At 42.6% G+C, this 19,793-nt stretch overlaps 4 protein-coding genes across 16 annotated transcripts; 2 read left to right on the top strand and 2 right to left on the bottom strand.

Moving 5' to 3' along the window:
* The first annotated feature begins 81 nt into the window (after window positions 1–81).
* Best1 (bestrophin 1) lies at window positions 82–10,242 on the top strand. Of its 11 annotated transcripts, XM_089258368.1 has the most exons (10): window positions 124–439; window positions 3,976–4,223; window positions 6,251–6,361; window positions 6,424–6,847; window positions 6,915–7,247; window positions 7,301–7,663; window positions 8,212–8,292; window positions 8,407–9,106; window positions 9,251–9,301; window positions 9,729–10,242. In XM_089258368.1, the coding sequence occupies exons 2-10, from the start codon at window positions 4,153–4,155 to the stop codon at window positions 10,070–10,072; spliced, it is 2,478 nt and encodes an 825-aa protein (XP_089114494.1). In that variant the 5' UTR covers window positions 124–439; window positions 3,976–4,152; the 3' UTR covers window positions 10,073–10,242. The 11 variants fall into 11 exon arrangements, with proteins under 11 accessions (XP_089114486.1, XP_089114450.1, XP_089114489.1 ...); XM_089258360.1 differs by lacking the exon at window positions 8,212–8,292 and having other exon boundaries at window positions 82–216; window positions 7,301–7,543; XM_089258324.1 differs by lacking the exon at window positions 8,212–8,292 and having other exon boundaries at window positions 82–216.
* A 1,073-nt stretch (window positions 10,243–11,315) lies between these two features.
* Window positions 11,316–16,577, bottom strand: Saf-B (Scaffold attachment factor B). 3 transcript variants are annotated; one of them, XM_089258553.1, is made up of 9 exons: window positions 16,291–16,577; window positions 15,756–16,226; window positions 15,670–15,697; window positions 15,232–15,358; window positions 15,063–15,109; window positions 13,002–14,079; window positions 12,502–12,651; window positions 11,923–12,444; window positions 11,316–11,851 (listed from the first exon to the last, which is right to left on the bottom strand). In XM_089258553.1, the coding sequence occupies exons 1-9, from the start codon at window positions 16,408–16,410 to the stop codon at window positions 11,488–11,490; spliced, it is 2,907 nt and encodes a 968-aa protein (XP_089114679.1). In that variant the 5' UTR covers window positions 16,411–16,577; the 3' UTR covers window positions 11,316–11,487. The 3 variants fall into 3 exon arrangements, with proteins under 3 accessions (XP_089114679.1, XP_089114676.1, XP_089114681.1); XM_089258550.1 differs by having other exon boundaries at window positions 11,316–11,854; window positions 16,291–16,576; XM_089258555.1 differs by lacking the exons at window positions 15,063–15,109; window positions 15,232–15,358 and having other exon boundaries at window positions 11,316–11,854.
* A 429-nt stretch (window positions 16,578–17,006) lies between these two features.
* LOC115564157 (peptidyl-prolyl cis-trans isomerase sig-7) lies at window positions 17,007–18,956 on the top strand. The gene is made up of 2 exons (XM_030388152.2): window positions 17,007–18,519; window positions 18,584–18,956. The coding sequence occupies exons 1-2, from the start codon at window positions 17,102–17,104 to the stop codon at window positions 18,897–18,899; spliced, it is 1,734 nt and encodes a 577-aa protein (XP_030244012.1). The 5' UTR covers window positions 17,007–17,101; the 3' UTR covers window positions 18,900–18,956.
* LOC115564159 (complex III assembly factor LYRM7) lies at window positions 18,910–19,773 on the bottom strand. The gene is made up of 4 exons (XM_030388155.2): window positions 19,541–19,773; window positions 19,335–19,478; window positions 19,197–19,278; window positions 18,910–19,140 (listed from the first exon to the last, which is right to left on the bottom strand). The coding sequence occupies exons 1-4, from the start codon at window positions 19,562–19,564 to the stop codon at window positions 18,974–18,976; spliced, it is 417 nt and encodes a 138-aa protein (XP_030244015.1). The 5' UTR covers window positions 19,565–19,773; the 3' UTR covers window positions 18,910–18,973.
* Between the last annotated feature and the right edge of the window lie 20 nt (window positions 19,774–19,793).

Below are 19,793 nucleotides of genomic sequence, written 5' to 3'. Positions count from 1 at the left end.
TATCGCTCTCTCTCTCTCTCTTTCTCTCTCGTTGCCAGCCACGTTGTCGTAGGTATGGCATGGGTTAAGGTTTCGCCACAGCTGCCGGCAAAGTGTTCCCAGCTCTGTTGGTATTTTCGCAATGTAGTTTCAGTCTGAATTGGTCGGTCGTTGAGCGCGGAAGTGCTCAGAGTGCGAGAGAGAACGGGCACAGAGCGCGATTTGTTTGAATGGCTGGTACGTTAACGTTCGCGTCCATTTGTATGTGATTGTGTGTGTGTGTGTTCGCCTATGCGTGTGTGTGTGTGGGTGAAGAATAACAACACCGATATCAAAATAGTGAAGCACAAAGGCCAAGCAAAGAAAGAAACACCAAAACACAACAATAACAACGGTAGCCAACAGCCAGCGTCAGCGTCAGCGTCAGCGTCTTGTACTTTTTTTTTCGTTCTTTTATTTGGTGAGTTCGAGGTGGAGTTATTGTTGCTGTTCATACCGCGTGTGCCTAAGTGAGTTTTGTTGCCTTATTCACGTGACTGGCGCTGTAACTAAAGTTACAATTTGTATCAATGTTAGTTGGCAATAGTGAGTGCTCATGACGTGTTTTAATAACTGTGTAAACAATCAGCCAACTCAAACATCTAACCCATACTTAATCCCTGTACGTAAGCGCCGCGTGACTCTCAAATTGCATCCGGTTGATGCTTGGCGTAGTGCGACGCGAATCGATTTCAACTCACCTAACACAAAGTTGGCAATCTTAAGAGAGCTGTGCATAATCTTCCAAACTCCCCACAGTAATGCGTATTAAATATTATTTCTATTTGCTAACTGCACTAACTGAATGAAGGTGTCTCTATTTGTGGGGTCTGTGCTTTTGATTCTCTGTGTGTGTGTGTGTAGGTCCACTGCACGCATTGTGAGTCATTCGCGTTGGTCAATATGCAATCTCAGCACAAATTACTCCAACACATAGAAGTTTATTTTTAACCCTTGGCCCTCTCGAAATTTGTGCCGCATGCGAATTTCGACTAGACGACGCCAGCGACGCTCGTAATGAATTTTAAAAGTGCGCCGCGGCTATAAATACCAAATTTGTCAACAAAAAAAAAAAGAGCTCACAATATATAATATTAAATAATAACAGAAAAAATGATTTAAATGCTGCTCGGGTGCGCTCAGTTGTCAGCAAGTTCATCAAAAGGCAAATGGCAATAAAAATATCATTATGTAAAAACCTTTGCCTTCCACTAATGCCTGTACATAGATGGGCGTATATATGCGTGTGTGTGTGTGTGTGCAACTGTGCTTGCTTTTTCTGTAAATATATATGTATGTACTTGTTGAAGCGGGCATACTCTCAATATATTTAGAAACTCGGCGATCTTTTTGCATAAAATGTCATTAACCTCGTCGAGGAATCAACGAATCGACGGATCGACGAAACGAGTTCGCATTGAAATGACGTGAATACAAACTTCTCATTTATTCAAATGATAACAATTTTCACGTGACTGACCTGACATGATAATTTGATTCTATGCGCCATTTGCTTTTCCAGTGTCATAAAGCACTTGCTCTAAACGGGTTTGTTATATAAGCCACGAATCAGTTGTAGAACAGAAAAAGAGTTCAGCACATATACATATATCATGTTTATATGCTTGCAGCTGATGACACATTTCTCGTTGGAGTCAGAAAAAAATATATTTGCAATGGAGCACTTTATTTTTGAGTGTCTCTTGCAGTTGCAGCCATCGAAATGTGTAAACAAAAAAATAAATAAGGTCAGTTTGCTGTGTAGAAATGATTTGTAATAATAAAAGGTCTTTGTTACCATTCGATAAGCCGCATTCATTGAGCGACAAGGAAAAGAATGCACGAATGCAGTTAGAAATATAAAATAAGAATGCTAAACAGCCAGATACCCTGCAATCTGATTCAGATCTTGTGTCAGATTAGTTTTTCTGCTTTACATTAACCATAAATATAGTTTGTTTTTTGTTTACGTTTTTCAGTGTTCTCAATGCCCATACTATATCATCAAATCTATTATCTTTCCCTGTTATACAAAGTAAGCCCATGCTTTGATGCCATTCGATACGCTGCATTCATTCAGAATTAAATTTTGTTCACTATCAAGCACTCAAATACCCTGTAAATGTTCTGATAATTCTTCTTAATTATGTTATATACTTGTGCTAAGATATATATATATATGCATATATGTATATATATATTGTATACATATGTATGACCCAATTGACACAATCTCGATTTATTGCCATTGTGTGCGAATCTTGTATCACACTTCGTCTTGGCGGAACTCGTTCTTTGTTTCATTCGCAGGGAAACGCCAGTTATACAAGAGTCAAGTGAGTCATTTGCTTATCATAAACATATTCATAATGCGCTCGCGCCTAGCATACGCATGTTATTTATGTACAAATTAATACCCTAAATACCCACTAATCAGAGTGGAGCACGCTGGCAAATCGAACACACACGCATTTCGTGATCCAGTTAAGTATATAGCATATCAGATACGCTGACTCGTAATCAACAGTCAGCTTCAATATGATTAATAGAATTATGACTGCGTCAATATTTTGATTTGTTTCTGATTTATGAGTTTGAAAACTAAATAAATGCTAATAATAATAATGGGACGGCTGGTTTTCTGTCTTTGTGTACCTCCAATTCCATTCGTAATACAAGTCGACGGATGATGTCATGATCCAGACCTAAAACCAAAAGCCCGGCTCACACTCACACTCACACACACACGCATACTGAATTTTTTGAAGCGCTGAGCTCAACTCTTGCTGCTGTCTATGTGGATCATTAGCTCACCGGTTGGCGGAATGCCTCTATTTATTTGTTCTCTTCCATACGGAAATTCATCAACTCGCTCTGCTCACTGAATTCTGACTTTTCCCACTCGTAATCGGAGCTATGAGCTCATCTTTGATCACCATTGAGTACGCCATTCGCGTACGTCTCGCCACATGCGTATATACTCAAATTTTCCAATACGTACATAAAATACCATTAAATAGAGGTAATGTTTATGGTGACCTAAGCGGTCGTGCTCGACATTAGCGAACCCTATAATAACACTGATCGCTGCACAATCATCTTGTAGAAATATGAATGTCAAAGAATCTTAATAGGGTGGCTAATCCTGAGTCGTTAAGAGACCGTTTATTTTTGGTAATCTTGATGAACACAGGGCTTAAATATGATATCGCGTACTTTGTGAATTGAATAAAAAACTAGTAATGCAATTACTACTACACTTTTATACTTATCAAACAAATATAGGGTATACATACTGTAACCTTAGCCTTGACAGAAAATCAAATTCTTTGATTCTTACTTAAAACTTCAATACAACTTTATTGCATTCCAATAAAAACAGGGTATCCGAACTATAGAATGTCGGCAACATCTTACGACTCGAATTCCAGCTCGTCTATTTGCACTGCCAGTAGCTGACCCTCGGACGACGCCTTCAGCTGGAACTGTTGCAGCACCAACGGCATCGCCCACACGCGATCTGTCAGTGCTGAACTTGCGTCAATTTCTATCACACATACAGATATGAGATATACACATGTGTATATCGACACTTTGGATGAGCCTAGATATACCCTATGGCTGCCTACAATTTGTTAAATTGCTGCAATTAATTTAATCAGCCTGTAACTGTTGCCTTTTGAAATGTTAAATAGAATGCAATGCATGCAGCTCGTTTGTGTGTTCCGCGTTTTTAATGTCGCATGTTTAATTGACTGTTAGCTGGAAATATCGATTTGTTGACTTTCAAATGCATTATTATTGTGGCTGTTGCCATGGTTAGAGACGCTCTAAAAACAACAGGTGCAGTTGGTATTTGCAAGTTATATAAGAATCATAAATCTAGATTGTTCGCTTTGATTTTGGATCTCTTTAGTAAAACACACATCTAATACATATATCTATTGTTTCGCTCAGAGACCCTTTCTGCTGGCTACGCCCCAATGAAACACCAGCAACATGTACATCTATCAAATTCGCGAAGTGTGATAAAGACATCCAAGTGACTTTACGAACAAAAGCTGAAATCTCAACTGCAAATACACACATACATATATTCATATATAATAAGCCAATTAGAGACAAGTTGCGAAAATGACAATAACATATACAGGTGAAGTGGCCACATGCCGTGGCTTTGGCTGTTTTCTCAAACTGCTGCTCAGGTAAGTGATCAAAGCTATATACATAGAATATAATACATATATACGTAAGTTTCTGATTCGTATTCAGTGAGCACAACAAGCAACAGCTAAACGACTTTTACGACATTTTTTGGTTGATTACTTTTGGTTCTCTTATCAATTAAATTGCCAAGATCTTTGATAAGCAGCAGAAAAAGAAAGTATTAAATGATTTTATTGGTTAATGCTTACGGCTATATTTCCTCAGATCACAATTAAACATGTTTTTGAAAGTTGCTTAGACAAATTGCTAAAATATATGTATATATAATTTAGCAATTTTGTGAGTTCCCCTTTTCTTGGTAGGTAATGAGTTATAAAAGTTTTGATTAAGTTGATCAAGCTATATAAAAAATCTATAAATCACTCAACTCGAATCGGAATCAGAAATCAGAAATTCTTTATCAAATCTTCTATATTATTCAGTCCTTTCATCAAATTTTCATCTGACTAAAGAGAGTTATAAAAGGTATTAGCAGACCCTTGATCCTACATTCTCTTGGCCTGTCTAACACGTTCACAGGTTTCCATCAGCTTTCAATTAAAAAGTTTCCCATATAGCCAAAAGCAACAGCTGTTCCAGCAAAGTCTTTGTTGAGCCGATTTATTAGCCGAGCAAGCAAAATAGTGCTTAGATTACAAAATTGCAATATGGAATACAAAATGAAATTGAGTATGAAATGAAAGCCAATATTAGCTTAGTTCTGACAAGGCCGGGGAGCACACGCCTTCAAGTTCCCATATCATGTGAAAAACAAGCTACGAATTACAGTGCTAAATGCGAAGCGTGTAAAAAACTGCAAGTCCAGTGCTAATTAAAGAACTGACACAGTTCGCTCGAGCTGGGCAATTGAGCTAGTGACAGTCGTCAGGCGACAGCCGACAATTGCCACAAATGCAAATAATAGAATTTTCCATGCACACACAGCGTACAACGGGTGTTAGCTTGTAGTTCCGCTGATAGCAGCAACAACTCCACCCACACCAGATGCCACTGCCACTGCCCTTGCTTCTCTATTACTATTACTGATACTGATAATGATGGATGTATGTATCTCCATATTTACATAAACAGTGACTGCTGCAGTCTTATCTAAGCCACGTTTGACATCTGTCAGGCGTGTAATTTGAATTAGAATTTAATAATTGGTAGCAAGTGCTGCTAGCCATATCTATGAGCATGTATGTACACTTGTGTAGGCACATATATGACACATACAATCTAGTATCTGGTAGTTCATTTACTTGAATGGTCCGCTGATAGTGTCAGCTGACACTAATCAATGAACCGGCCAGCCTAGATTGATGATAATCAAACGAATTTTGCTAATTTAATGCACTTGATATATGATTGCAAGCAATGAAAAGAAATCAAGCCAGTGCTAATTCTGAAATTAGTCTTAAATTTAAATTATGGCTAATCTCTAAAAAATAAAAGAAATATAGCACAATTTATAGCAACTTTATACAATTTACAGCAACCTGTAAACATATGCCCTTTAAAGTTTTTTGAACTCAACTCAGAACTGAATTAAATTTATCAGCTAGGACAGACCTTGAAATCTTTGTGGCCAACTGATAAAATTCAAAAATTCTGTTTGTCATTTGCTTATGATAAATGATTACGTGTTTGCTTTTGGTGTTTTTATCACAGAAATGTTTGATAAGAATTAACCTTATAATTAGCGGGCTTTTTATTTCAAATGATGGCTGGAACATTTTCAAATTTATATAGTATACATATAGCATATAGATAGACCAATTTTTATGACGTTTAGACGGTGGCATGATTATGGCCCAATATCAGGCCAATGACGTTGGCAGCTGAAGGAATATTGGTAAACACATGCCAGACTCTGTGCCGCACATTATTAAAATAGAGCCTTACGCTCGATTAGTGAGACCCAATAGTGCCCATAAATGACGGAATTGGAGTAGTATTACTGAGAATCAACAGCTCTGTAGATCTATTTATAAATATGATCTGATATGTTTGTGCTTTCTTGTAGGTGGCGCGGAAGTATTTACAAATTAGTCTGGCTGGATCTGTTGGCCTTCCTCACATTATATTACCTACTTAATCTGGTCTATCGGTTTGCGCTCAATGAGGCCCAGAAAGAGTAAGTGAAGCTTGAATGTCTACGCTAGTGCACATACTTATTGTAGTCTATTTGCCATGTAGAACCTTTGAGGCGATCGTCGCCTATTGTAATAGTTATCGTGATCTCATACCGCTGTCTTTTGTGCTGGGTTTCTATGTATCCATTGTGATGACTCGCTGGTGGAATCAGTACACCTCCATTCCCTGGCCGGATCCCATCGCCGTCTTCGTCAGCTCCAATGTGCACGGCCAGGACGAGCGTGGTCGAGTCATGCGTCGCACGATCATGCGCTATGTGTGCCTCTGCCTGACCATGGTGCTGGCCAATGTGTCGCCGCGCGTCAAGAAACGGTTTCCCGGCCTCAACAATCTGGTGGAGGCGGGCCTGCTCAACGAGAACGAACGCACCATCATCGAGACGATGAACAAATCTTTTCCCAGGCCCTCGAAGCACTGGCTGCCCATTGTCTGGGCGGCGAGCATCATTACGCGCGCTAGGAAGGAGGTAATAATAGAAAGCATAACACTTTGAGATGTGTTAATTTATAAATATTATATATATATGTATATAGGGCCGTATAAGGGACGACTTTGCTGTGAAGACTATCATCGATGAGCTGAACAAGTTCCGAGGACAGTGCGGACTACTGATTAGCTATGATACGATCAGTGTGCCCCTGGTTTACACCCAGGTAGTTACCCTGGCCGTGTACTCATATTTCCTTACCTGTTGCATGGGTCAGCAGTGGACAGATGGCAAAGTCGTCGGCGGCAGCAGCTACCTGAACAAGGTGGATTTGTATTTCCCAGTGTTCACCACGCTGCAGTTCTTCTTCTACATGGGTTGGCTGAAGGTGGCCGAGTCCCTGATCAATCCCTTTGGCGAGGACGACGACGACTTTGAGGTAGATCGATCTTCTGAGGTGTTCAATCATGTGATAACTGATCTAATCCCTAGGTCAATTGGATGGTGGACCGCAATTTGCAAGTTTCGTATTTAATTGTAGATGAAATGCACCATGATCATCCGGAGCTACTGAAGGACCAGTACTGGGACGAGGTGTTTCCCAATGAGCTGCCCTACACCATTGCTGCGGAACGGTTCCGCGAGAATCATCCGGAGCCCTCGACTGCCAAGATCGATGTGCCGAAGAACGCGGCCATGCCCTCGGGCATGTCATCTGTGCGAATCGACGAAATGGTTGGTAACAATGGCAACGTCGCCTCTGGGTCGAAGCCGATTGGCACTGAGCAGCCGCCGCAAGGGGCAACCATGCAGACAGTTACTTATGACCTTTCCAAGGCTGCGCCAGACGAGGAGGTTAGAATCAAAACGTTGGCAGCATTCACTAGCGACTCGAAGTATTGGCACCAACTAATCGGCTATCTTAACTAAATGTACATTCATGGCGTGGCGGATAATTCAATTTAAAACAAAACAAAACAAAACAAAACAAAACAAAAACAAAATAACCAAAACAATAATCAAATTTGAACGTATTTTCTAACCTTCTTCTGTAATGAACTGAAATATGTATTTCATATGGGATTCAAGTCGATCATTGGCATTTCAAATCACAACGGTGTTTGGTAGTTATAGCTAAGACTTATTTAAGAGTTAAAAGATGTACGATATAAAGCTCTAATGAAATGAACAGTGGATTCTATGAATACTGAAATATTTTGTTATATGGTTATCAAAGTTGTGAAGACGAAACCGACTATAGAACAGAGTCAGATTCATATGGAGTCCACTGAGCATTCTCACTAACCTAGTTGTAACTATATTGTGGTGTTTGTGTGATTGTTCTATAAGCTATAAGACTGCATACTAACTTTTGATTCTAACAATAATCTGTTTGCCTACAGCCTCTAACTGCACTACGCTCTGCACGGCTTTCAGTTGCTTTAGTGCACCCCAGAACGAAATTTGCACCCAATTGGTTTCAAGTAACCTATGCTCACTTTAAATTCCCCCTCTCTTTCTCTCTTCTCTCGCTCTCTCTCACTCACTTATTACTCTCGACTAATCCACCCTTTCCCCGTTTCCAATGGTAAACGCAGGCGGACGATGCCAGCGGCATACACTTCTCTGCAGGCAATGGCAAATCGCGCCTGGGACTCGGCTCCTCGCCCAGCCTGGTTAGTGTCTCGGGTACTCTGTCGCGGGTGAACACTGTGGCCTCGGCACTGAAGCGCCTGCTCAGTCGCGACGAAAGCCGTCCGAGCTCCGCTACGCCCAGTGACGATCCGGGCAAGTACCGTTTCCCGAACAGCGCCAGCACTGCCAGCTTGACAGGGGCCAACGTTGGCTCATCGGCCGTGAAGCCGGCGGGCAGCATGCGCATCACCCAGCAGGTCATCGAGGAGGTGGACGAGCAAGCGACCATCACTTCCACACGCCCCCACGATACACGCCCCAATGTCAAGGACATATTCTCGCCAACCACCGGCGACCCACAGCAGCAGCCAGGCGGCCAGCCTCTGCAACCGCCACCGCCTGCAAGCAGACCCGGTGAGCTGCCGGCGCGCTCCCAGCCAGTGGACATACCCAGGCGATCGCCTCAATACGAGCGCGCTTACTCGCAGTATGAGCCGACGGCATCGCTCTTCCCGCCCGGAGGCGTGGACGCACTGCTGAGCACCTCGGCGCCGGCCGGAGACGGTCCCTCGCTCTTGGCAGGAGACACGGCACCCAGCTCGCCCCAGGGCGACAGCAGCAAATCCTTGTTTGAGCCCAACAGGGCTGCCAGCCGCGAGACAGGTAAGTGGTCGGCCCTGGTGCCATGGAATGATGCCCTCAAAGCCTTCATTCTCCTGCTTTTGATATTCATATTTAACGTTGATCTTCATCTATTCACATCCATACACACACACACACACATCTTTTGACTGTTAATACTTAAAGCGAGTGAGAGACCCGATGCACCGCAGTACTTCCGGTGGTTCGTGACGCCCGGTAAAGTTCAAGCATTGGCCAAACCAAGTTTACTTCGTTCCTTAGCTTATTCTTCCGCATATTTGTTGCCAGTCCAAAAATTTTTCTTGTTGGACATTTGGTATTATTTTCAACTCTCTTAATCAAAGTTTATTATTATCAATATTATTTGAGTTGTTTTCTTTTTTTTTTTTGTAATTCTGTAGACTTGTTAACTAGAATTACTAACCATAATTTGCATCCGTAGTTTGTATTGTGTTGCATAAGACTCGATTTTGATTCTCCGATTTTAGGTTGTCGATAAGGTAAAACTTTCCTTACCGTAAAATTTATATTTCGATTTTGCCTAGCCGTATTCCCTCTAGCCGTTGCACGTCTTACTTAACCCTCATTAATCCGCGGTCAAATTTAGCCGACTTGAAGCTAATACAAATCTCTGTCCTTGCAGTCGAAAATCTCGACGTCAAAGCATCGGCCGATGTTTTGGCCAATACAGCTGCCGAGCCCCCGCCAGACGCTGGCGATGACTTCGAAAAACTACGAGCTGCTCGCGAAAAGGAGAAGCTGGTGCGCCAGCAAATGAACTTGGCGCGGACGATTAGCACCGCCCCGGGCGTGGATGCCTCCGGAGTGCCAGTTGTGGTGCCAGTAGCACTAGTGGCACCACCCGCGGCTCAGCCGGCCGCCCCCACCCCGTTGAGAACAGTGCCCTCCAACGCTGACCTGCTCGCCGGCACTGATCCAGTGACCAATTCGACCATCAAGTCCGAGGATGCCACCACAGGAAGTTGAACTGACAGTCAGAGTTTCACAATTGGGCGTACTACATGGGGAGTACGTCGCCTGTGCTGTATACTTTTGCAAACTACCCTTAAGTTGATTACTTAGCGTTAGTTAATTTATCTAAGCTGCTAAACTTAATACCTTAACAAGCACAAAAAAAAGAAAAGCAGAAATAGAAACAGATTAAGAATGCTCATAACGTTAAAACGATCTTGAGTGAAAGTGGACCCATTTAGCGCAGTTAATAGAATATAACTATTATTTATCAATAAGTCAACAGTGATTTGAATCTATACAATAATATAAGTTTTTCTAAATGGCCAATCAATTGTGTTTTATTGATCATTAGATTCGAACTGAGTGCTCAAGGGGTCTGCCCTGACTACCTTGATATCACTGATGCAAGCAGCTGATATTAAATCATTCTTCGCTCTGTAAATCATTTTCAAATACAGTGGACCCTCGTTAAACCAACGACTCGGTTTTTGGGGGAATCAGCTTCGCTTAGCGAACAATGTTTCGCATAATGACCAAAACGAAATACAATAAATGTATGCAAACGTATGGAACGATTGTCTTCGTTAACCGATGGTCCACTGTGTATTGCTCATACTATTGGGAATCGAGTAGATATAGACAATTAAATGGTTTGGGTTCTAGATTCTTTGACTAGATGGAGATTTTTAAGAACGAATATGCCATCCAAATGTGTAAATTCCTATTTCTTAGTTTTTAGAAAGAGATGAACGGATTTAACATAGGTAACATTCGTAATTCGGCATTGTATTTTACATAAATGTGGTAAACTTGAAAGACCGTTAATAAATCAAACTAAGATGAGCAATAGAGCAAAGTATACAATAATAGTAGCAAACTATACCAACAGATATTTGTAGTTCAAACAAGTTTATGAAGGCACAATAGAGGGTCAACAATGCTCTTTTATGCACGATCTTTTTTACAGTTATTAGATCATTGGACTTGGCTTTAAAATTAGTTGCAGTGAACAAAACACAAGTCAACAATAATTAAAGAACCTTTTCCGTAGTTCATAAAACAATTGATTTGATTTATACGATATTTAAATTGTATTCATTTTCTAACTCTTACAATCCGCATACAAAAAAGTTAATAAATATAAGTGATCCACGTTCGAACTTAAGATGCAACTTATTATAACGTACGTACATATAAGAATTTCCAAATAGCATCGTCTCACATCACTTAATAAGATTACATACAACACTTGATATAAATTATATATCTAATGATATTTAATATAGTTTTAGATGCTAAGTCAATACAACTAATAGAAATTAACATAAACGCCAAAAGCGTTCAAGGAAAAATCATCAAGTTTGTTGGGATAGTGCGTTGACAGGATTATCAGTTGGCTCATTAAATGTGTGTGCTAGCAGAGCAAGCTAATAGCGTGTCACCTGGCCGCCATAGCGGTCCTGTGCCGGGCGACTACCGCCATACATTCCGCCAGCTCCGCTGTTGCCTTGGTAGCCACTGGAGCGTTCGTTGTAGCTGCGATCAAAACGGCTCTGTGTCTGCATTGGACGCCAGTTGTCATCGATGGTGGCCGACTTTTGCCACGAATTATTGCCATGCATGTTTGATGACATTCCATTGTTGCTGTAAGATTTCAATGGGCCTCCGCCACCTCCCAAGTGAGCGCTGCCACTGCCGCCACTGGATGGTGCCCATATGTTAACGTTGTTCGAGTTGCTGCCATAGCCACTGGTTGTTCCACCGCTGGTCGAGTTATCATAACGCTTGTTGCTACTGAAAATGACGAGAATCCCGTTCAGAGTGTCTTCAATTTACGAAAGTTCATTTACTCTTTTACTCACTGTGACATGTCGTCGACACCGCCACGTCTGTAGTTAGAGGTGTTGCTACGGTCGGCATCATTGTAGCGACCACTCCCACCACCAGTTCCTCCACTTGTGTTGTTCTTGTGACCATATGAGGCGGTAACGTTGCTAGTGTTGTTCTTGTGCACATATGAGCCGGCACCGCCGCCCGTGGTGCTCTTGTGAACATATGAGCTGCTCGAACCACCGGTGCTAACACCGCCTGATGAGACTGGCAAGTGGCGAACCTCTACGTCGCGCTTGTAATCATCACGCTTGCTGGTGGTGGACGACGAGTAATCATGCTTGGAGCTTGTGCCATAATCATTGCCAGAGCGCTTGCTCGGCACCGCAGCGTAGTCATCGATGGCACCACGCTTGGTACCAGTGGAGCTGCCGTAATCGCTGCGTTTGTTTGAGGAATATTCAAGTCGCTTGGAGCTCGAATAGTCATCAAGTCCACGCTTGGAGGCCGACGAGGTGCCATAATCATCATGTTTCTTGTCATAAGTACTAGTGCTGCCAAAAACAAATTCAGATTAATGTCATCCTACAATGCGAGTCTTTGAAACGTACTTGCGTGAGCTAACCAAAGACGTGTCAAAACGTGGCGGTGGTGGAGCATCAAAGACCGCGGAGCGCTTGCGGTCGGGTACATCGGTGTAGCGATCATCAGAGCGCTTGCTTAGCGAACGCTTAACGGGATCATCGCGTGATTCCATAATCCTGGAGTGGCAAGTGGGGAAAGATGAAAAGAGTAAAGTATAATATATTAGACATATTTCAAAGGAATGCAAGTCAGATTGTCACATATATGTAAATAGAGTTTAGACTAGGATGCAGTTCGTTGGCAGTTGCATAAACATACATGAATGCAAAAGCATTTGCCTAGACTGCCCGGCAGTTTTGTTGAGGTTGAAGAAACAACGTGGCTGCTGCAACTTAACACACTTAGCTTAATTTACAAGGCCAAATGCCTTTTGAGAATATGTAAAAATAAATATGGTGTTTGTTGTTTTTTTTTTTTTTTTTTTTTAGATAGCATTGTGTGTGCAACGCTGTTACGTTTATCATACTTCATCTGTTGACGCTTCAATTCAAGGCGCTCCAGCTCGATTTTCTCACGCTCCAGCTTCTGACGCTCCCGCTCCATACGCAGCAGTTCAGCCTTCTCGCGCTCAAGGCGCTCCCGCTCGATAGCCAGCTTGCGTCTCTCTTCTGCCAGGCGCTCCTCTTCAATGCGCTGGCGTTCACGTGCTTCGCGACGGCGTCGCTCCTCCTCGCGTAGCTCACGCTCGCGTTCACGCAGGCGCTGGCGTTCCCGCTCCTCACGAATCTTCTGATAGGACAGCATTTCGCGTTGGCGTCGCTCACGCTCACGCTCACGCTGACGTTGCTGGATCTCACGGTCATCTCGAGGTTGGCGTGCCGAACGACGCTCGTGCGACTCATCGCGGTGCTGAGACTTGTGACCCGTTCCAGAGCGGTGATCACGCTCGTGGCGCTTATCACTGCCCGTTGTCGACTTATCCTTGTCATCACGCGATGGCTTGCCGTTGCGGTCCTTGTCTTTGCCGTCGCGCTTGTTGCTAGATTCCCCACCTACGTTCTTGCCATCCCCATTGGAGTCGCCACCCTTCTTATCATCGCCCCCGTTGCCCTTGGCGCCTGACTTCTTATCATCATCCTTCTTCTTCGAGTCATTGCTGGACTTGCTGTTCGTCTTGTTATTACCCTTGTTGCCAACGTCTTTGGATGAGCTTGCGCTGCCCCCGATTTCATTCTTGGTGCGCTCCACTGATATAATTCGACCGTGCAGCTCCGTACGATGCAGATTATCAATGCAGCGCGAGGCATCTCCGGACGAAGACATGGTTACGTAGCCGTAACAGCGTGTGCCAGGAGTGCGAGTGTTGGTGACCACCTTTGCTCCAATCACCTTGCCGAACTTGGAGAAAATGGCCTTCAAGTCGCTGGCGCGTGTTAAAGTAGACAAGCCGGATACCCAGAGATTGCGTGACAGCAAAGCCTGCTTGCCAGCAGCACTGGACGAAGCACCAGCTGCGCCTGCACCTCCGGCTGATCCCGACTTGCTGTTGGCAGCGGCACCCGATGATGCCGATGCTGCACCTGCTGCTGTTGTCGATGTTTTCTCTGCAAGTTCCATGTAAATAATAACAATATTGGAAGAGAGTTATGGTCAGAGCTGTGAGTGGCTGGAAAACTGTTTTGGTATTTGGTATTGTTTTTATCATTGATCGTTAAGGGAAGCACTTTAAACGTACACTTTGTAGCTGCTGCTGTTTGCTGTTGTATTGTAAATTATTGTCATAACGAACCTGAATCTGACCCTACATTATACATCGTGAGGAACTGCGCACTACGAAAGCTAAGAGAGTATGAATTTGATTGGGTTGCTGCTCCTGATTCCACTGTCGCTGTTCCGTCGCCCTCAATAAAGGATGTTATGCAGAAGAGTTGCCTAAGTCATCGCGCTGTCGTAGCCATCGTGAATGTGAAGAACCTGCCAGTTGCCAGCTGTGATACGTGCTCCTCAGATCGCTGTCAATCGTTGTCATCGTTTAAGAAGCTGCTGTAAGTCCACTAGAAGGCAAAGAGATTCACCGTCAACATGTTGCAGATGGTATGCAGGGAAGAGCAGTCCATATTACATGTTGATTAAAAAACGCAGTGCAGGACATCGACGAATTTACCAAATTACCAAATGTACAACTGTTTGACATGTGAAATATCTCTTCTCCGGAGGAATTCACTTGCTGATTCTCTTCGAAGTACTTGCTTGGGGATACTATATTTCATGCAATCAACCCAATACAATCAAATTGATGGACATCTGCAAATCCAGAGGAGCCTTCAGAAGCCTCGCATCCATCATGGTCAGATGTTCGTCAGTGTACAGATCAGATGGGATTCCTCCAAGTTGAATTGCTGTGCAGTCAGTTACGTCGATTCCACTCCCAACCAAATTCACACTCTCTTACACACTGTCTTACAAGTGTGCCGCATATGGTGTTTTTATCGCAAGCTTTTACTTAGTTCATGCGTGGCCTAACAAACTTATAAGTATAACCTTTCAAGCACACTGATCTTCCTGGTGCAAAATTAACATAAATTACCTTTATCGTCTTTTTGGTTCGACGATTTGGAAACCGATTTTTGGTCACTATGTGGTCCAAAATATATATTGAAAGTAAAGTGAAAAGAAATTTAAAGCGATATTAGTAACTAGAATTGTAATGAATTTAAGATATGATTTAAGCTAAGCCACAGTTTGTATAAACCAACCTAGAATCCTTTTTATCAGTGGATTTGTCATCCTTCTTCTTTGAACGAGCGCTCTCATCATCCTTGTGAATCTTTTTATCTCCGTCCTTAGCAGCACCCAATTTATCGGTTTTATTTGCCGGTTTTACTGAAAATCGTCATCAGTTAAATTCTTTGATCAATAAATCTCACCAGATAGTCCCCTATATTATTAAAATTAAATCTACCCTATTTGACTTATGATGTAATTTGACGAATGATAATTATTTTTGTAGTTCAGCCCACAATTGCAAGAAATGTGTTCAGACACTACAAGATCTGAAAAGCGGCATTGACACACTTAAAACCTAATTTAGCCACTTTAGTATAGACGCAGTGCTCATGAAAGTGTGTATATAGTATAGTTATGATATGTGTACATGCATTTAATATTCGGGCAGACGAAGTAGATGTGCTTACCCGACTTAATAGACTTATCGTCAGGGGCCTGAAACGATAAAATTCATTTAGAAGGCGGCCAATGATAATATTCTTATATAAATTACCTCATCGTGTAAAAGTTTCTGTTCTTCTTCGCCAATTGTCAAATTAATGGACTCGTCATTATCCATGTTTACAGTGTCGCCTGTATTCTCCTCCTGCATCTCCTCGTCGCCAGCAGGCTCACCTTCGGCCTCTTCGGCTGCTTCTTCTTTGGCATCCACAGTGCCATTCTTCGATTGATCAATAGCCTCTGCTCCCTCTTCTTCGTCGTCATCTAATATAACGCATACATCGTCCACATCGCCAACTTGGTCTATTTCATGACCGTCCTCGTCGGCGTGATGAGCACTGTCTTCCTCATCCCCATTTCCATCGAATTCATTACCTACTTCCTGGGGTTCCTCCTCCTCAACTGGTTCCTCCTTGATTTTAATCTCGGTTGTGGATTCTGCCATTGGTACCGGCACGGGCTTTGGCTTAGCAGCCGCATCAATCAAATGTGTGTTTGGGTCGACGCCCTCCTCTTTTAGTGCCTACAATTTTACACACCGTTGTAGTGCTACTAACGACTTTTGTGAAAGTCTACCGCGTACGTACCCTTTCAAGACGTTCGATTAGCACTGCCTTTGGACCCACAGTTTCCAGCTTGCGCTTTTCAAGCTCTTCTTTTAAATCGCAGACACGCAACTCGTTAATTTTCTTGCCGATCTCGGGCATTTTAATTAATTCTTATGCACAATTATAACACAATAACTGGTATGTATGAAAAATTCTCTAAATGTAAAAAAAAATTTAGGAAATTTTCTCGACTACTATTTGTGCTGGTCCGTATGCCAACTGAGAATCTTTCACAATTTTTCCTATAATCAAAATGGCGACATAAGAAAAATCTACCAGGAATATCGATAAGCGAGGGCTGCTAAACTATTGATAGATATTCAGGGATAGCTCAATTTTTATGCGTCTATTATTTTATGGTATATACACTAACCAGAGTAGTGGTTAGTGGTGGTATATAGAAATTTATTGAATTAATTTTAAAGGTCTGGTAAAAACTATATATATTTATATATATAATATTAGCTTAATGAAAGCCTTTCGATATTAGCAGCTAATTTAAAATAATATTCTTGATATAGTTGATGATCATAACCGGATAAACGAATTAATATAAAAGCTCATTAATATAAATTTATTAAAGCTTTAAATACAAAACTTAAATTTATTTGTACGGAACATTAAAAATATTTATGGTTTTATAAACAATTTATGGCGGGAAATTCGAATTTTAGTGTATTCCTACTATTTATTATTTTTTTCATTGCTGGGTGCGGTCACATTGTTTGAGTAAAGCACTTTCCTCCCGCTCGATTCTGTAAATAATTGTGGATTTTTGCATAGGCCTACCATGTCGGTGGTTATTGAGACCACACTGGGTGACTTAACAGTTGACCTCTTCACGGACGAGCGACCAATCGCCTGCCTCAACTTTATTAAACTATGTCAGCTAAAATACTATAACTACAACCTGTTTCATACTGTGCAGCAAGGCTTCATAGCTCAAACCGGCGATCCCAGTGGCCTTGGAAATGGCGGCTCTTCCGTTTGGGGAGTTGTGGAAGGGATACAGAAGCGATTTTTCGAGGCCGAATACCTACCGAAAATATACCACTCAAGCGCGGGCATGCTCTCGTTGGTCAGTGCCGGCAAAAATCTAGTCGGCTCACAATTTTTCTTCACTCTCGGCGAAAACCTAACTTCGTTGGATGGCAATCATTGCGTTATTGGTGAAGTTGTGGAGGGTCATGAAGTATTGCGAAAATTAAATGATGCTATTGTGGACGAAGATTTTCGACCCTATCAGGATATTCGCATAACGCATACAGTCGTGCTCGAAGATCCATTTCCAAATCCGCGTGGCTTTCAAGTGCCCAGCCGTTCTCCATCTCCTAGTGCCGAAAGACTCCAAAATGGACGCATCGCGGCCGACGAAGACATTGATGAGACCAACGGCAAAACCATGGAAGAGATGCAAGAGATGTTGGCAGAGCGAGAGGCTAAGGCTCGTGCAACAATCCTGGAAATTGTGGGTGACTTGCCAGATGCCGAGATGGCGCCACCAGAGAACGTTCTCTTTGTGTGCAAACTTAATCCAGTGACTACGGACGACGATTTGGAAATCATTTTTAGCCGCTTTGGCGTTGTGAAAGGTTGCGAAGTGATACGAGACCGCAAGACAGGTGATTCCTTGCAGTATGCCTTTGTAGAGTTTGAGGATCAGAAGTCATGCGAGGCGGCCTATTTTAAAATGGACAATGTTCTGATTGACGATCGCCGCATACACGTGGACTTCTCTCAGTCTGTGTCTAAGGTGACGTGGAGGGGCAAGGGACGAGGGGTCGTTGGTGATGGCAGCCAATTGGACTTTAACAACTTGAGGGAAAGTAATGGCAAGAAACACGAGAACAAACCCAGAATGAGGGAACATGAAGACCGGCGAGGTCAAGGCGATCGACGTATCGACAGAAACCGAAACGACGAACAGAAAAGAGTAATAACCTCGGAAGAACGGAGAAAGGCTCGAGAGCAACGACATAAGGAGCAAAGGGAACGCGAAGATCGTGGCCGACGCAATAATACACAACGTTCAAGATCGAGGGAAACCAATGGTCGGCATAACGAACGATACGAGAGACGACGATCGAGATCGAATGACAGAAACGTAGATCGTAGAAGGCCGATATCGCCTTACAGAGGCTCACGATACTCACCAGAGCGTAGGCGAGGGGAACACCAACGTGATGGAAGTGTGGACAGACATCGCAGGTAACTAAATTAATATTATATCTAAATGTCTTAGTAACATATCTATTCGAATACCTTCATTTAGAACCCCGACTAACTCACAAAGCGATCGACGGCAAGCGGAAAGAAAGTACAAGGCAAAGGAATCAGAAAATGTCTCAAGAGATCGGAAACGCGTAGCTGTGAAAGAGGAGCGAGCATCCAAAAAAAAATCAAAGCGAGCAAAATCCAGTAGCTCGGAGTCGAGCGACTCCTCTGACGACAGTGAATCATCTTCAACTGATAGCTCCGACGAAAGCTCCTCAGATGAGCGTAGCAAACGCAAAAAACACAGCAAATCGAAGCAGAGAAAGAGCAAAACTAAGAGAAAACACAAGTCGAAGAAGAAACATAAGAAATAATGACTGACAAGTTGTTAAAAGAAATACATGTAATTTTATTTAGTCTAGTTTGCCAATGATCACAACGCGTATTTTCATTTATTGCGCGCGTCTACCTCGGCCTGTAGCGCTGCCATGGCAGCTCCACCTCCACAGCAGCCTGTTGATTTATCACCTCGCCGTCTGCGCGGTGCCTCAATGACAGCATCGGGATTGAAGGGCATATTGTCCAGGCGAGTTGTCTCTGGCGTAATGCGAAGCTCTGGAAGAATTGTGGCCTTGAGTGAATGGGAATCTATTTATGTAATATTTACTTACCGAAGACGTTGTCTTCCTTCTGTTTAGCCTGAATTACATTCGTACGCAACTCATAGTCTACCTCCTCAGCTAATTTAATCATCTATAATTATAGGACAAGATAAAAATCTAGCTTTACTTATTCTATGCAGATACCACCTTTTTAATTTCCTCTTCATTGGTTTCGTTGCGGTTCTGCTGAAAGGATTCGTTTATTTTATTCCGCCCCGCCACTAAGGCCCTGTCATCCCCATGAAATACATACTGCCTCGTGCGATGGAGCTTCTTAAACGCATTAAGAACCTGTGGGTGTCATAAAAGTAAATATTGTATTCATTAATCAAATACAAAAATCAGAAGTTTACCTGGCGCTTCAACGGTTGGGACATGTTTTTACGTCATTAACAGCAATCCGACAATCAGCTGGTAGTTGAATGTGATAGGCAACCCTAAAGCACTGCAGAGGTGCAAGCTGTCAATTTGTCGAATATGTCTATCGTTTATTCTGTCGATAGTCATTTGTTTTTGACATCTCCAGTTCAGTTGAAAGAATTTTTTACGTTGTATAGTTGTGTACGACGGTCGTTTCGGCGCGAAGGAATAGTGGGCATAGCTAAA

The sequence above is a fragment of the Drosophila navojoa genome, chromosome 2 (assembly GCF_054131105.1).
Source record: "Drosophila navojoa isolate 15081-1374.11 chromosome 2, UAZ_NAV_1.0, whole genome shotgun sequence".
Taxonomy (NCBI): domain Eukaryota; kingdom Metazoa; phylum Arthropoda; class Insecta; order Diptera; family Drosophilidae; genus Drosophila; species Drosophila navojoa.
The sequence above is the reverse complement of the archived record's forward strand: the minus strand, read 5'-3'. Positions and strand labels throughout refer to the sequence as shown.

Coding starts and splice junctions, on each gene's coding strand:
- Best1 (XM_089258368.1), top strand. CDS start 4,153: ATGACAATAACATATACAGGTGAAGTGGCCACATGCCGTGGCTTTGGC. Junction 6,848..6,914: donor TTACGCGCGCTAGGAAGGAG/GTAATAATAGAA, acceptor ATATGTATATAG/GGCCGTATAAGGGACGACTT. Junction 8,293..8,406: donor TTGCACCCAATTGGTTTCAA/GTAACCTATGCT, acceptor TGGTAAACGCAG/GCGGACGATGCCAGCGGCAT.
- LOC115564157 (XM_030388152.2), top strand. CDS start 17,102: ATGTCGGTGGTTATTGAGACCACACTGGGTGACTTAACAGTTGACCTC. Junction 18,520..18,583: donor AGTGTGGACAGACATCGCAG/GTAACTAAATTA, acceptor ACCTTCATTTAG/AACCCCGACTAACTCACAAA.
- Saf-B (XM_089258550.1), bottom strand. CDS start 16,410: ATGCCCGAGATCGGCAAGAAAATTAACGAGTTGCGTGTCTGCGATTTA. Junction 16,227..16,290: donor TAATCGAACGTCTTGAAAGG/GTACGTACGCGG, acceptor GTAAAATTGTAG/GCACTAAAAGAGGAGGGCGT. Junction 12,445..12,501: donor TCTTTGGTTAGCTCACGCAA/GTACGTTTCAAA, acceptor TGTTTTTGGCAG/CACTAGTACTTATGACAAGA.
- LOC115564159 (XM_030388155.2), bottom strand. CDS start 19,564: ATGTCCCAACCGTTGAAGCGCCAG. Junction 19,479..19,540: donor CCCAACCGTTGAAGCGCCAG/GTAAACTTCTGA, acceptor TGACACCCACAG/GTTCTTAATGCGTTTAAGAA. Junction 19,141..19,196: donor GAAGGAAGACAACGTCTTCG/GTAAGTAAATAT, acceptor CAATTCTTCCAG/AGCTTCGCATTACGCCAGAG.